This window comes from Ruditapes philippinarum, unplaced genomic scaffold, assembly GCF_026571515.1.
Source record: "Ruditapes philippinarum isolate M1 unplaced genomic scaffold, ASM2657151v2 ctg5722_1_1_1_1, whole genome shotgun sequence".
Taxonomy (NCBI): Eukaryota; Metazoa; Mollusca; class Bivalvia; order Venerida; family Veneridae; genus Ruditapes; species Ruditapes philippinarum.
Genome location: NW_026866123.1, coordinates 15,196 through 32,315, shown reverse-complemented (window position 1 = coordinate 32,315; position 17,120 = coordinate 15,196). Strand labels below are relative to the sequence as shown.

At 34.2% G+C, this 17,120-nt stretch overlaps 2 protein-coding genes across 2 annotated transcripts in view; both read right to left on the bottom strand.

Annotated features, from left to right (window-relative positions):
* LOC132731415 (zinc transporter ZIP10-like) overlaps positions 1-9,004 on the bottom strand; it is a 35,188-nt gene extending 26,184 nt beyond the window's left edge. Inside the window, exon 1 of the mRNA XM_060717598.1 lies at positions 8,826-9,004. The gene's annotated coding sequence lies outside the window, so the exon portion shown is untranslated. The remainder of the gene's footprint in view (positions 1-8,825) is intronic.
* LOC132731412 (zinc finger MYM-type protein 1-like) lies at positions 8,109-17,032 on the bottom strand. The gene is made up of 5 exons (XM_060717594.1): positions 16,683-17,032; positions 16,013-16,122; positions 15,331-15,581; positions 10,239-10,386; positions 8,109-8,188 (listed from the first exon to the last, which is right to left on the bottom strand). The coding sequence occupies exons 1-5, from the start codon at positions 16,748-16,750 to the stop codon at positions 8,109-8,111; spliced, it is 657 nt and encodes a 218-aa protein (XP_060573577.1). The 5' UTR covers positions 16,751-17,032.
* Positions 17,033-17,120: the final 88 nt, after the last annotated feature.

The window sequence follows — 17,120 nt, the reverse complement described above, 5'->3', positions numbered from 1 at the left end:
GCTTACATTGTAATTTATTTAATATTTACATTCAATACTTGACTTGTTGAAGTGATTCGAATATTTCATTATGAACATATCACAACAAATAACCAATAACTGTAAATTTCAATCTATTATTAGTATCATTATTAACGTATAGCACAAACAAAATGCAGGTGTATGAAATGACTGAAATATACCCTTAGGAAAAGGAAAGGCATTTAACTTGTAGTTATATTGCAGTTATTTAGCAGTTTTTTCAAATAAATGCCTTTTTTACAATTTTTTGCCCTTCATCTTAATTTGTAGGATTCCATTTAAACAGCAGTTCTTAAAAAACTGGTAAAAACTTGTTGTTAAAAAACTTGTGTCCAGCATTTTTTACCAGTTTTTCAACATTTAAAAATAAATGGTGATGTTAAACAATACTTACATTACCATTTTTTACAAGTTATTTTCTTGAACCATTTTTTTAAGCTAAAAGATTGTGACAGAAGCTGCAGTTTTTACAAGTTTTATTTAAATGCTTTTAGGAAAATATAATTCATGCACACTAATATTCACTTAATACCTTGTAGTGCATCATAGCAATATTGTATATGTACAACTTGTATATATAATAAGCATATTATAACTATCAAAAGTACATCAAAAGTACATGTACATGTAAGGTACATCACATAACTAATATCATACCATGTTATCAGACTAATCCACTGTCATTTCTAATTATATTTAGACATTTACTTAAACAAAGTGGTCTAATAATAATCATTAATTGTAAGTTTGTTTCTTAATTCAGCAATATCCTAACTTGATAACAAGCTTAGGTCTACATTGTACTTGAAGAGTATGCTTGCGTGCAGAAAGACCAAAGGGTTGGACTGATCACTCCTGCGAATTGTGGTCAAAATCCCACCAGCAGCTAGGACATACGAGTCAAACAAGGTTTTTCTATTTTTAGCTCTGGAAGCCATTTTGTGCAGCAAAAGGGAATGTGACAGAGATATGCATAACCAGGGTTTGGTGTAAATCTTACTAGCAGTTTGATCTGTGAAGCTGCACAAAGCTTTTTCTATTTTTAGCTATGGTGGCCATTTTGTGCATCAAAACAGAAAGTGCTAGGGATATGCACAACTAGGTTTGGTACTGATCAATCCAGTGAAGATTGATCAAAATCCCAACAGTTGTTTGACAATCCAAATGAGGACGGATGGACCAACAGACGGACAGCTATGGAAAAAACAATATTGTGGTGCCCAGACCCCTGCTTAGTGTTTCCAGGGCAGTCTGCAGCCTCACATTAACCCAGGGTTCGTTTTACACGGCCCAAGTACCAAATTATAAATGAACACATAAGACAATTTGTAACTTAAAACTCTTTTAATTAAAATATTATATAGATCAATTTATTTAAATATACATAGTCATGGATGCCTAAAGTCTATTATTATTATTCCTATAGATGACCAGATTTCAGTAAACAAGTACCAGGTTTGGTACAATATAATGAGATACCAGATCTGGTAGTTACCAGATTGGGTACTATACCGGATTGGGTATTATACCAGATTTGGTATGAACCATTTCTGGAACAACCGTTCTCTACACTGGCAAAGTAATTATAACTGTTTAAAAATAAAAACAAGTGAATTTCACCTGTATCCGATCCATTTTCAGTTATTTAATCGTCTACAATTATCTACTCAATAGAGTACTTTTCTACCAGACGATATGAGATGACAACGATATGCTAACGCGCAGTATTTATAGTACCCTGTGACGTCATCACATTAACATTCAAAATGGCCGACCAGTGGCAAATTCAGAAATGTGACAAAATATTAAGCAAGATTACATGAAAATAAACGTATGTCAGCATTTAAGAATAGATAATAAACATTTATATATACAAATGGCATCTGAAAATCATAATAATGTGAGATAAAAGCAGTTACATAGAAAGTAATCATCAAAACAATGCGATGGTTCGTACTCAGAAATATTCGTACTCAAAGTCGGAAAATAAATAAAAGTAATAAAACATTGATAAAATAGCCTGAGCATCACAATATCATTAGAATTGTATCAATGTATGGTTATGACAAAATTTGTTTGAGACATAAATTTATATGCAAATAGATATAGACCATGCTCCTACAATGCATAGAAATTTCTAAAAAAAATTGCATCAGTTTATTCAAGAAACACAATTATCTACTTTGACCTGTTTTACGTTTTATATAGAATAAAACTAAAACTTGATTACCGGTAAAACTACAAAATCATGAATGATAAATATTTTTCTCTAATACTTTACATATTGGCATAGTTTACATTGTAAACATTTATTTTCAGATGTGAACAGTTGTTAACAGTATTATATTAGCTCAAATAAATGCAACAGTTTTTTGAAAGTTTTTTTGCAGTTATTTATTAGGTCATATAAAGGCTTCAGTAGTTTTTTGAAAGTTTTTTAATGATGTCATATAAATGGTTGAAAATGCAAACACAATTTTTTGGCAGTTATTTATGAGGTCATATAAATGGTTGGAAATGCTATCTCCATATTTGGAGGCAGTTTTATGATGTCATCTCATTTACATATTTCGGCTGATTTCAATGCTTTTTCAATGCTAAATAACTGCATTTTAAATGCATTTTAACTGCATTTTAAATGCTTTCTACATAATCACATTTGTCAAGGAAAACTGCTTAATAAATGGTTAAAACTGGTCAGAAAAACAATGCTAAATAACTGCAAGTTAAATGCCTTTCCTTTTCCTAAGGGTATATACTAGACAGGGAGTCCCTACATACAGACCATTTATATAGTAAATACTGTTCTGTGCACCTAACTATGGTCACTCAAAAGACAGAATGTCGCTAAATACAGGGGGTCACTAAGACAGTCTTTACTGTATTTCAAAGAAAATTGTTGCGATATGATCTTGAAGATTGTGCAATACTTGACACCATGCTGTGTCTGCTACTCAAAACAATAAATGTGCTTGAAAATACCACAGCTTCCAAGTCAATTTTATGACAGAATCCCTGTTGCTATCGAAAATATTTTATTGCAGAGGCTAAGTTGGCAGTCATATACCAATATAAACATGTACCCCAAAGCTTATGGTAACACAGGAACCTTGATACCTTCTTTAATTATTTATTTGCTGCGCACATGCAGTAACTGCGTGATGTAAGGAAAATCCTTAGCCTGGTTGGACGCTTTTTAAAATTGTGAACACTTTAAATAGTAACACCCTAATATGCACCGAATGCCCTCATGAATGATCAATCTTTATGACATTACACTTTACATGCTAGTTTTTGTATTAAATGTGTGATTTTCCTTCTGATTTAGATCTATTAGAAAAGAACTAGATTTTTTCTTCAGAATTCCTCTTTTAGCCCCTGAAATTTACTTGCCCATGGACAAGTTAACTGCAGAAATTTTACTTGCCCGGTGCCCTTAACCTAATTCAAAGTTAAATAACTCCTCCTACAGTATTTTTGTTAATCATCATGATAATCCAGTGTCAACCTCTTGACAAATTATCAATTAAATTTCACATCTACTGGATATGCATTGTGTATATAAATGCTGTAGGTAACAAGAGCCATGTCAACATGGCCATCCCCCGCCGAATGTGTTTGCTCATTGGAAGAATGTATATGTAGTAGAGCAGAATAATTCCATTTTAAGAGGTCTTTTGTTAATGAAAACTGATGGCTATAGTGATTACAGATTTGAAACCTATGTGAATACTGATGGCTGAAAATAACAAAGGGCAATAACTGAAAAATAATGCAGGGTAGGTTATCATTCTTGTGTGCTGCATCCCTCCTCAGTAAAATCTATCCACCTATGAAGTTTCAAGATGATACCTCAAATACTTTGTGAGAAAAAAATTGAATTGAAAAATTAAGTATGAAAAATAACAAAGGGCAATAACTCAAAAATTATAAAAGGTAGAGTTATCATTCTTGTGCAGTGCACATCTCCTGAGTGAGATCTATGCACCTATGAAGTTTCATTTTGATATCTCAAAGGCTTTTTGAGTTATGCTATGGACAAAAATTAATTTTGAAAAATAACAAAGGGCAATAACTCAAAAATACTGCAGGGTAGAGTTATCATTCTTAAGCACTGCACTCCTCCTCAATGAGATCCATCCACCTTTGAAGTTTCAAGTTGATACCTCAAATACTTTTTGAGATTAGCTCTGGACAAAATAGCATGAAAAAAAACAAAGGGCAATAACTCAAAAAATGTATAGGGAAGAGTTATCATTCTTGCGCACAACATTCCTCCTCAATAAGATCTATCCACCTATGACATTTCATGTTGATATCTCAAACACTTTTTGAGTTATGCTCCACTCAGGTGAAAAATTAGGTATGAAAAATAACAAAGGGCAATAACTCAAAAATTATGAAAGGTAGAGTTATCATTCTTGTGCACTGCACACCTCCTGAGTGAGATCTATGCACCTATGAAGTTTCATGTTAATATCTCATAGGCTTTTGGAGTTATGCTCTGGACAAAAATCAATTTTGAAAAATAACAAAGGGCAATAACTCAAAAATCATGCAAGGTAGAGTTATCATTCTTGTGCACTGCACTCCTCCTCAATGAGGTCTATCCACCTATGAAGTTTCAAGTTGATTACTCAAATACTTTTAGAGATATGCTCCGGACAAAAATGTCGGACGGAAGGACGGACGGAAGGACAGAAGGTCGGACGGACGGAGACTATTTCTATATCCTCCGCCGAAAATTTTCGGCGGGGGATAAAAAAAATTTTGCTGCAACTGTATGACGTCACGCCACATGCTATCATTTAGGCGACCAATATAATTAAGTTTCCTATTCAAGGCCATCGTTGGATGTTGCCAGCCGTTGCATTAATCTGATATTCTACAGCGTATGCTACATTATTTTTATGTTCTCTTCAGTTACATGTCAGGTTTTTTTTTTATTGCTATATCGCCCATTCTCAATAAAATAAAGCATTTGAAGTTGAAAAATATTAAAAATTTGATGTTGTCACCGTGTCATTTTTTAAAAGTCTAGGGTATTCTGCAAGTTTGCCAGAAATATTTTCAACAAGAAACTATAATATAGTTAACGGATGGCATTTATTTTGGTAATGACACTCACGGTATTTCCCTCGGTAACGTTACGAGATTTCCGATCAAATAATGTAACTTATTGGCTGCATATAAATAACAAATGTCTGTAAAATATATCAAAATCTATAAATTCTCTATCTAAAGCGACTTTCTAACCCAGGAATATTCAAGAAAGTTGGGTTGCGACCTTGTTTTGTATTTTCAGTTACGCGGCAAAATCAGTAAAAAAATGCTTAGAATCACTTAAAAAGCATGAATTTATAAAAAAAATTATTTGAATAATTATAAGATTGAAATATATTTCATTCGTGAACACCAGCTATTACATTTTCACTTGTGGCTATGCCACTCGTGAAAATATTGCATCTGGCGTTCACTCAGTGAAATTATATTTCAATCTTACATGCAAAACAAACAAATATCCTGTATTTATTTTACCCCATATTTTAAACAGTTAAACTGATAATTTCATGTTCTGACAAGTGATTCGGTGATGTCGTCAGCTGAAACTGTAGTGACATCATATTCTGTTACAAAAAATTCTACTAAAGCCACTGAAGGGCCGTCAATTTACATACCACGGTACAATAGTGCTCTCCATTTAAGCTCATTCAAAACATGACTGACTGACCATAGATGTTTCTAATTTAAATCATTCAGTTATCCTTTGAATGACATGTGTTTTTTAAAGTAAAGATGTGACATTTTAATTAAACACAATTCAATCAAGTAGTAAATACAAGTTTATGATTTTCGTTTGTACAATTCGCTGGAAATAATAAGAACAATGGTACCGTACCATAGGGGACCATCCTATGGGATATTTTGATAAAAATACAATAAAAAATTAAAGTAAAATTCCTGGCAGGTGCATGATGTCTTAGTATGAGGAACTTGAGGCTGTTTATGCCTTATACCTTGGAATTATGGATACCGCGGAAATATGAGGCACCAGTATACCAGTTGTCCCATCCGCGTTTATTGTTAATTATGTCAAACCCCTCGCGGGGACGTAGACATGTGTTTAAATATTACAATATTTTTTTATAGTATTTAAAAGCATCTGTGAAAATTTGTTGTAAATGTTCATTTACCTAAACACATGCTTACTCAATCAATTATTATACTGGTGCCTCATATTTCCATGGTACCCATATTTCCAAGGTATTAGGTATTAAACAGTCTTATTGGGTGCCTCATACTGACTTCATGAACCTGCCAGTAGTTTTATTTTTACTTTTTTATTGTATTTTTATCGACATGTTACATATATACGACTGGAAAAATTATTATTTTATTCATATTAAGAGCAAAGTAATTTATTTCACCATTTTACTTTTAGATTTCGATCATACCTTTTAAGACAATTGTCTTTGTTTATAAACAACCATTGAGATATTTGATTAATGCCCAAGAGAAAATCCCCACTTTCAGAGAAGCCAAGTATACTCATAATAGGTCACAGTACTAAAAATAAAGATTACTATTGGTTTTGCAACTGTTAAAATGTAATTGCCTTGAAAATATCATGCAGTGGCGGATTCAGGCCCGGGCTTCAGGGCTGCATGCAGCCCCCCAGCTCAGCTCAGATATGTTAACCAGCTGGGCTGGAAAATATTTTTGTCAGTTTCAAACTGTATTGGCTGTAAGTGTTAACTAAGTAACCCCCTTATCAAAACATTTAAAGCTGTCATCTAGTTGTTAATCTCCTCGCGGCCTAGGGGCTTGACAGAATCTTTATCTATCAACATGCTTAAATGACTTCAATGTTTAAACTGCATAATTGATTGGTTTATTACTTTCCCAAGCTCTAATGAAATTAATAGTCACAGATAGTGGCAAATAGATACAGTTAGTACACCATATTAGACTATAGAATGTATATTTGTTTTTCCATTTTCTTTGGGAAAGCCCTATAATTAAGTAATTGAAAATTATGATTTGTAAATTACAAGGTGACTAGTTTTATAAAGATAATATTAAAGGAATCATGATTTAATAACTAGTTTGCTTTTAATAACTTTATATGGCAGTTATATTTTTTTTAAATAAAATTTTAACTGTACTGACCTCTTTAGTCATAATCTATAATGGATTCATTGATGGAAAAAATCTTATTGAATATTAGTGTTTGAAATTTTTTTGTACTATAGAAAGTATTTTATATAACACTTTATTTAGGAAAATCGTCTACTATTCAGATGAGTAAATTGATCGAGTGTTTGAAATTTATTTTATTAATGGTCGTGCATACATTGGTAATTAAGTGTACTATTATTTTGTAAATGCTTACTACGTAACACCAGGGGAATGCTATTTGAAAGACCCTGCAAAAACTTACCTATACAAAATACAATGTGATGTTAAAGTTCACCCAAAAGGTACCATAAACAGCACAAGAAAGTCAAGGAAATACCACCATTTCAACCTCATATTTCAAAATGTTCTCAGTCTATGGGAGGGGACACCCCTCCCAGGTCCACCCAATGACATACATTTTTCTTAATTCCAGATATAATATTCTTCTAAATATTTACACAAACAGTAGTATACACATGTATAAAAAAAGTACATTGCCACTCATAAGATGAGCTATAAAACACATCAATTACAATTTTTGTCACATGATGCTGGTCCAATTTTCACCTTCATGTGTTTTTGTCAAAATCTTCCACCCATATTTCAGCCCCCCCCCCCCCAGAAAACCCTGTTCTGTATCCGCCCCTGATATGAGAACAATACTTAACTCACTAGGCAGCAGATGGGTGTTAATTACATTACTATGTTGTATACATAATTACATGCAAACATTATTTAAATGCAAAGACATAGATAGCATGTCTCTAGCTGTGACCATAGGGACCGGGCACAGTGTTGGGATAGTGTAAAAAAGTAATTTTAGAAAAAAAAATATAGTTTATAATTATGTAATATATAGACTATATATTATATATAAATTATTTTTTTTTTCTTCTAGAATTACTTTTTTACACTATCCAAACACTGTGCCGGGTCTCTTTGGCTGTTAGTGTTACATGGAATAATTTATGCAAAGGAACTTGAAATTCTATCAAATAACCAATATTAATGATAATATCCAAATATACCCCCTCTATACTATAAATAAACAATGTTTATTTATAGTATATAGGGGGTATATTTGGATAAATATCATTAATATTGGTTATTTGATAGAATTTCAAGTTCCTGTGAATTTATGATGCAACAATCATTCCAAATAATTAGAATAATTTATGATGCAACAATAGTCCACGTGTTCCCAGAATTTTATCTTTTTTCACTTTTGTTGTCTGTATAAAACAGTTAAGTACCACGAAAATATGAATTGGAAAAATTGTAATTAATGTGCAAGCCCGTAAAGAGGAAAGGCAGCTACGGGCCTGAGAGCCATGAGAGCTAGCCATTCCTTTAGTCAAAATATATTGACGTGCCAAAGCTTGATTCTGAGATATTTTCGTTCTGGGGCAGAATCTCGCTTTAGGCGAGATATTGCCCAGACACGAAAATAGCACAATATCTCGTCGCGCAGTACAATTAGTTGGACTAGCCATTCCTTGTTAAAACCACGTGTTATCAACTAAACAAACAATTGAGACACACGTTCCACCAAATCATTTGTAATCATGAAGAATTTAACTTAACTTGTCATTATTATGAAGCTGAAACTATTTAAAGTCGCTTACCTCACGTGAAATAATCACTGAAATTATATGTGATTCCTTTCCCGTCCCTTTCACGTTCCTTTCCCGTTGCAGTTAGTGAATGGACTGCGCGTGCGCAATCGATTTACTGACTCACATACTGTTACGTGATTTTCACAACTTACGCACTGAGAATCGACCCTTTGATAAGGCTAGCGGTTACGTCACGCTTTGCTACTTTAACTGTACTGATCAGGGGAAGTAACCGCTACGGGGAGTTTGAGTAGTCTGGATTCCCTGCCCTTTTCTCTCCGTACTAAATTTTATAGTACGACGAGAACCAGACGACTCGGCGTAAAAATACAATATTTTAGATTAAAAAAAATAATTGGCATTAATTAACTTACGATAATGTTAAATGTTCATATTCAAGACCGATGATATTGTTTCCAATAACCATTGTTTACATTTCGCTAATATCACCAGTGGCGTAGCGCGGCCAAAATTAAATATACGCCTTGGGGGTGGGTAAAGGGAGGGGGACACCCCCTACCTTTGAAAATTTGGATTTATAGATGCAAAATAACGCAATCTGGAGACATTTGACAACATATTTAATTCCCTTCTTATCTAATAAATAGAGGATATTGAAAGAGTGTAAGTTTGATACTGAATTTATTTAACGAGTTAAATAAATGATATTATGTGAGCCTCTGGCGAGCATACTATTATTTTATTCAACTCGTTCAATACATTTAGTAATGAACTTACACGCAATTAATATTCTATTTAACAAAGATAGTTTGAAGTGATAAAGAAACATTTTTCATTGAAGCGCCTATAGTATAACTCATTTAGCGCGTCTTAGCGTTATGTTTATGTAACGCAAATGCATGATGTCTTGTCAAAATATATGCCAGTGCAATACCATTTTTACGGAGTCGCAAAATCGCCACGGGTATGTGATAAATTTCATGATGATATCTATGCCGAGATGGTTATTCTCTGAAGACAAATGCAAGGCGCCGCAAAATCAAATATGTACTCAGAGTTAATTTTCATGTCTCTGTAAATATTCATTAGGCCAAGCCCAGACAGCCGTTCTGTAGTCATGGTAGATCTTAAGTATGTTTTCAATCTCTTCATGGTGCTGAATGATCGTTCAGCTGTAGCTGTAGACACTGGCATAGTGAGCAGTACTAACAAACAACGACGGACATTGGGATAGTACTGCTCATTAGCCAGTGGTAATGTTCCTAGAAGTGTCTCAGGAGCTTGTGGACGGACATTCTTACCAGAGCTACATTATGGGGTTTTCTTTTGTTATTTTTTTGTTCTTTTTAACCCCACAATGCAGAAAATAACCCCACAAGAGAAACGGAATGAATGACATCAAAGACATCTATTGTTATGAGAACAATAGACCAAACCCCATAATGTAGCTCTGGTTTGTACGGTCAAACGCAAGTTCTCCATCTGTCCACCATGTAACCCACTTTCTCACTTCCCTGGTAAAGGTAGCTTCATCCGTACCCCCTAGACAACCTCTATATGCTTCATACAGACGCAGTATATCGGTTGTGTGTATGGCTTTCTTCTGAATCTGTGAACAAAAATCGTAATTGTATAGCAACCCTTTACACTTAACCTCAAAATGAATGACGCTCTGTTTAACTGCAAAGCCAAAAAAATATCAACTGGGTAATTACAACAAATAACTACACTAAATCAATTTCCGCAGCCATAAATCAATTCCATTAACATAGTTCACACTTACATAAAATGAGCGTATATGAAATGAGCGTTTATTTAGATTTGGCAAAGTAATCAATATAAAAGTTCAATTACTTGGGATGGAAACAAGATTCTGGGCGAGGTATCTATCGTTGTTCTGTGAACGGGAGGTACATGTTCAACCGCCAAAACTCTGAGGGTGTAGCTGCTGGAACATTGGGGCGATTTCGTTGACGACCGTTACTTCTGGGCAACTGGGTCAACCCCCACTGTCCTTGCTATATTCACATCCTTATCATACAATGCTTCCCATACAGTTATATATATCATTTCTCTCGTTCTGAAATGCAAGTACATCAGGACAGATATAGAATTGCAAACATTTACCGTAATTATGGTATATGTAACACTAAATGACCAAACGGACCTTCGGATTTACTATAAATGTGTATATACTGAATTAATTCTATGGCCGTATATAATATTATAAAACTGTTTATTGATATATTTGGTAATACAGTCCATGTACAATTATTTTGTATCAAATGCAATGCGACATCAAACTATTTAGTGTAGCAAGTACTTGAAGCATCACTTTCTGCGTCTTAGCCTCTTGTGAAGCTTTTAGAAGATCACACGTTTTCTCCTGTAAGTTGTCGGACAGCTGCACAAGCGACTTTATACAATGTTGCGTCGTCACTAGAGTGATTTGAAACCGATAGTAAGTAGGCAGCAGCTTTTGCGTCCCCGTCATCTGCAAGGAACTCCAATGCACTTACTACGGTGCTTGAAAAAAAAAGATATATTAAGTTATTCAATATTACACGAACCTTGTTTTATGTAATTTGTTACAAGTTGCCGATGGGCTACTAGTATACGGGAGGATATAGCCTGGATGAGATAAATATGAACCGAGGCTGTATGGTCAGCAACTTGTACATGTAAAATGCAGATTGTTATTGGCGGCAAATTCATTTAAAAGTAATATTACACATCTTTCATTTCAGGACCGCGGGAAAGGAGGCCCGTAAATAATATGGCTTCGGACGTTTAATGGCTACGCGAGCGCGCAATTAAAAGTTATTCAAGTCATCATTGCGGTTGTACAGTTTTGGAAGCAATGGCATTTGAATTGATTAATATACCATAAAAAACAGTAATAAATTTTATCCAGACACATAAATAGTTAACCACCTACGTTGGAGAAAACATTGTTTTCCGTGATTCAAGATATATAGGGCATACTATGTAAAGTGTTTACAGCTGATCAGAGTTCAAAAAATTTATTTGCATTATTAAAAATTATGATACATTTTATATGCTTTATACATAGTCACAGAAAGTTATACTCGAGCTTAAATAGACAGTACGTAATTCGAAATAATTGAATACTTCGGACCTGTAACGAACTTTTTAAAGTTTGTTATTAATTAATAATGAATCCGAATTAACTCATTTATTCATTCATCTAAATCCATTTATTAGTTACTACAATTGTATTTGAAAGTTAAGAAAATATCAATAACCAAGCCGCCTGAAAAAAATATTATTGAGACAGTTACTGTAGTCAATCCACGCCTATTCTGTACATAACGAAAAGAAAAGGTTTCAGACAAAATGCAAACATTCTGAGATGTTTATCTACCTGTAAGAACAAAGGAATGTGTCCGAGCTGTCCATCGTGTGTCACAATGATTGACCAGTTTCGACCTGTTACCCATAGCTTCTGTACTCTGAGGGTCGGTTTCAAGTGTATCTTATGACATTAATAATGACACCAATAAAGAAATTACAGGTTATACTATAAAACTAATATGTATACTCTGAAACGACAGTGTTTACTATTATATTACAGGATAAACTTTGAAACTGCAGGATATACTATAAAACTACATGGTAAACTATATAACTAAAGATATTATGAAACTAAAATGTATACTATGAAACTATAGATACTATGAAGCTACATAAACAGACAAGCCACACAAACACGAATATCAATATTTATTTATTGCATACTCATACGTTTCGGCTATATGCCTTCGTCAGTGCCAAACATAATAAAATTATCATTTTCTATGAAGCTATATATTATGAAACTGATAGAAACAATGAAACTACAGGGTATACTATGAAACTGATAGAAACAATGAAACTACAGGGTAAACAATGAAACTACAGGGTAAACAATGAAACTACAGGGTAAACTATGAAACTACAGGGTAAACAATGAAACTACAGGGTAAACAATGAAACTACAGGTAAACAATGAAACTACAGGGTATACTATAAAACTACAGGGTAAACTATGAAACTACAGGGTAAACAATGAAACTACAGGGTAAACAATGAAACTACAGGGTAAACTATGAAACTACAGGGTAAACAATGAAACTACAGGGTAAACAATGAAACTACAGGGTATACTATGAAACTACAGGGTAAACAATGAAACTACAGGGTAAACTATGAAACTACAGGGTAAACTATGAAACTACAGGGTAAACTATGAAACTACAGGGTAAACAATGAAACTACAGGGTATACTATGAAACTACAGGGTAAACAATGAAACTACAGGGTAAACTATGAAACTACAGGGTAAACTATGAAACTACAGGGTAAACAATGAAACTACAAGGTATACTATGAAACTACAGGGTATACTATGAACGACAGGGTAAACAATGAAACTACAGGGTAAACAATGAAACTACAGGGTATACTATGAAACTACAGGGTAACAATGAAACTACAGGGTAAACTATGAAACTACAGGGTAAACTATGAAACTACAGGGTATACTATGAAACTACAGGGTAAACTATGAAACTACAGGGTAAACTATGAAACTACAGGGTAAACTATAAAAACTACAGGGTAAACAATGAAACTACAGGGTATACTATGAAACTACAGGGTAAACAATGAAACTACAGGGTGAACTATGAAACTACAGGGTATACTATGAAACTACAGGGTAAACTATGAAACTACAGGGTAAACTATGAAACTACAGGGTAAACTTTAAAAACTACAGGGTAAACAATGAAACTACAGGGTAAACTATGAAACTACAGGGTAAACAATGAAACTACAGGGTAAACTATGAAACTGATAGAAACAATGAAACTACAGGGTAAACAATGAAACTACAGGGTAAACAATGAAACTACAGGGTAAACTATGAAACTACAGGGTAAACAATGAAACTACAGGGTAAACAATGAAACTACAGGTAAACAATGAAACTACAGGGTATACTATGAAACTACAGGGTATACTATGAAACTACAGGGTAAACTATGAAACTACAGGGTAAACAATGAAACTACAGGGTAAACTATGAAAATACAGGGTAAACAATGAAACTACAGGGTAAACAATGAAACTACAGGGTAAACTATGAAACTACAGGGTAAACTATAAAAACTACAGGGTAAACAATGAAACTACAGGGTAAACAATGAAACTACAGGGTAAACTATGAAACTGATAGAAACAATGAAACTACAGGGTGAACAATGAAACTACAGAGTAAACAATGAAACTACAGGGTAAACTATGAAACTACAGGGTAAACAATGAAACTACAGTAAACAATGAAACTACAGGGTAAACTATGAAACTACAGGGTAAACTATGAAACTACAGGGTAAACAATGAAACTATAGGGTAAACTATGAAACAACAGGATAAACTATGAAACTACAGGGTAAACAATGAAACTACAGGGTAAACAATGAAACTACAGGGTATACTATGAAACTACAGGGTAAACAATGAAACAACAGGGTAAACTATGAAACTACAAGGTAAACAATGAAACTACAGGGTAAACAATGAAACTACAGGGTATACTATGAAACTACAGGGTAAACTATGAAACTACAGGGTATACTATGAAACTACAAGGTAAACAATGAAACTACAGGGTAAACAATAAAACTACAGGGTAAATTATGAAAATACAATAAACAATGAAACTACAGGGTAAACAATGAAACTACAGGGTAAATTATGAAAATACAGGGTAAACAATGAAACTACAAGGTAAACAATGAAACTACAGGGTAAACTATGAAACTACAGGGTAAACTATGAAACTACAGGGTAAACAATGAAACTACAGGGTATACTATGAAACTACAGGGTAAACTATGAAACTACAGGGTATACTATGAAACTACAGGGTAAACTATGAAACTACAGGGTATACTATGAAACTACAGGGTAAACTATGAAACTACAGGGTAAACTATGAAACTACAGGGTAAACAATGAAACTACAGGGTATACTATGAAACTACAGGGTAAACTATGAAACTACAGGGTAAACAATGAAATTACAGGGTATACAAGCAGTAGTCTAGTGGTAGGACGCGTGCTTAGGGATCGAGAGGTCCCGGGTTCGAACCCCACCAGGGGCACTGCTAATTTCCTTGAGCAAGAAATTTACCTGCGCTTGTTTCACTTCACCCAGGTGTAAATGGGTACCTGCGAGGGTGGTATAAGCTAGTCGTTGCGCCAAAGTGTCAGCTGCACTAAGCGGAGTTAAAAGACTCCCCAGGGAGATTGATAGATAGATACCAGTAGCCCGATGACCAGGGGTAATAGCTGTAAAGTCGCTGAACGTGCGTAAGCATGAAACTTAGACTATAAAATGCAATTACTTTTATACAATGAAACTACAGTGTACACATGTACAATGAATCTTCAGCTAGTGTATAAAATACAACAGGTTAACGGAATTCAGATATTTATTTCTTTTTACCTTTTTAACAAATAAATTTAAAAAACCTGCTATGTATACCTGATATTTCAATAGCCTCTTTGCAGAGTAATTGAAAGCAAATGCCACAGTTTGTACTGTTCCCATCATATTCTTAACGAACGTTTCGCTGCACGCGTGCACGATGGCGAGGTTCAGACAGTGTGCCTTACAGTGTGTGTACACAGCATTAGGGATCTGTTGTTGTATTCTTGCTTGTACGCCTTTTCTCTTCCCAGACATGTTTCCAGCACCATCGTATCCCTGACCAACCATCTGTGCTGTTTGTACACCTTTTGAAGAGAAAATAAGCTTGTTAGAGTATTGTTCGATCCCTGGCAAATTCCTTTCAAAGTTTCTCACCTTACTAGAAGGTGTAATGATCAGAATCCAGACATTCCTTGCTCCTTGCGAGTACCGCTGTTATATAATGCGAGTGCGCTAAAGACCCAATTGGGTATATTCAAAACACCCTTTAAGCTGAATATGTTTCTCTCGAATTTGTCTGCACGATCTGTCAAGCACTCAAACGACTCGGATATTTCGTCCATCTACCTAAGAAGGATTTATTATAAAACGTTTTTGTACTGATATTTTGAAGAAAAATTAAACACTGACTTGAAAACAATTCATATCAAACAGTCCCTTTGCGATTTTATCCGAATACAGGAATAAACCTAGCATCATAATTTTGATTAAGTATCTATGATAATAAATAACAAACCTATTCTGACTAAATTTTCAAGAAACGCATTTGCTAGATATTCTCCTGTAGTACTTGAACATTCAGCAAACCCCAAGAAATCTTCCTGTACTTCATCATTGCAGACGTATCTGGAAATATATAAAATATTTATCAATTAAACCAAAGCATAAATAAAAGTTAACCAATGTTTGATATGATGTAAACTGACTGTGATAAGATTGAATTTAGGAAATAACATAATGATTGTGGACAAAAACAGTTGTGGGATTTTTATTGTAATTGACACAATTTTTATTACCAAATCAATTAATTATTGCTTGTTCTGAACATTTAATATAATTTTGTAGTAATTATTTCAACTCGGGCTCGGCTATAACTTTATATATTACACTTTAGTTTAGTTTATCACAGGATGTGACTGTAATCCCCATACTTTTAGAAAGGGACTAACGGACGACATACCTTTACGCTATAAGCAACATATCTGTGCAGTTTTGTGGAAACCAATGAAAAGATGAGCGGACACAGGACGGACGACGTAGCTTCAATTGTTTTCATTATTAAGGGAAAGGTTATTTGAGATTATGTGCATATTACGTAAAGGTGATGGAATCATTGAAGGTTCTCTGAATGTGCATATCTACAACGAATCAGTTTCAGCATTTAAAAACTTTAAAATTAAAATTACCTGACACATAAAGACATTTGTTCCATCGTTGCAGCATCGGTCGCCTCGTCTGCTATGAGAGAAAACATGCCACTTGAATTGCATCTTTCCACAAGCTTATCTCTGATAAATTTCCCACACAAATCAATTAATTCATTTTGAATAGTAGGTGATGTGTATTTTGTGTTCGGATCCCCATTATCCAGATGGGTTTTCAGAAGTGCATCAGTCTTAGCCTGGTGGTGAAGAAGAGCAATAAAATTCCCTTTACCTTCTTCGTCCCTATGTCCCTTTAAGGGGAGATTTTGCTATCCGCAGAATACTATAGCGTCCACTAATCTCACAAGAACGCCCCTGTTTCTTTTAACCATCTCATTCACTGCGGGCCGAAGCCAGCAGGGTATTGGTACGCGTTTAATTTTTGAGGCATGGAGGAGCACGTGACCTGTTTTCGGTACA

Bases quoted from the DNA above. Each gene is read 5' to 3' on its own strand.
- LOC132731412 (XM_060717594.1), bottom strand. From the start codon at position 16,750: ATGTTTTCTCTCATAGCAGACGAGGCGACCGATGCTGCAACGATGGAA. The intron at 16,123-16,682 runs GTAATTTTAATT...ATATATTTCCAG, and splicing joins CAAATGTCTTTATGTGTCAG to ATACGTCTGCAATGATGAAG. The intron at 10,387-15,330 runs GTATACATAGCA...TTTTGTTCACAG, and splicing joins AGAGGCTATTGAAATATCAG to ATTCAGAAGAAAGCCATACA.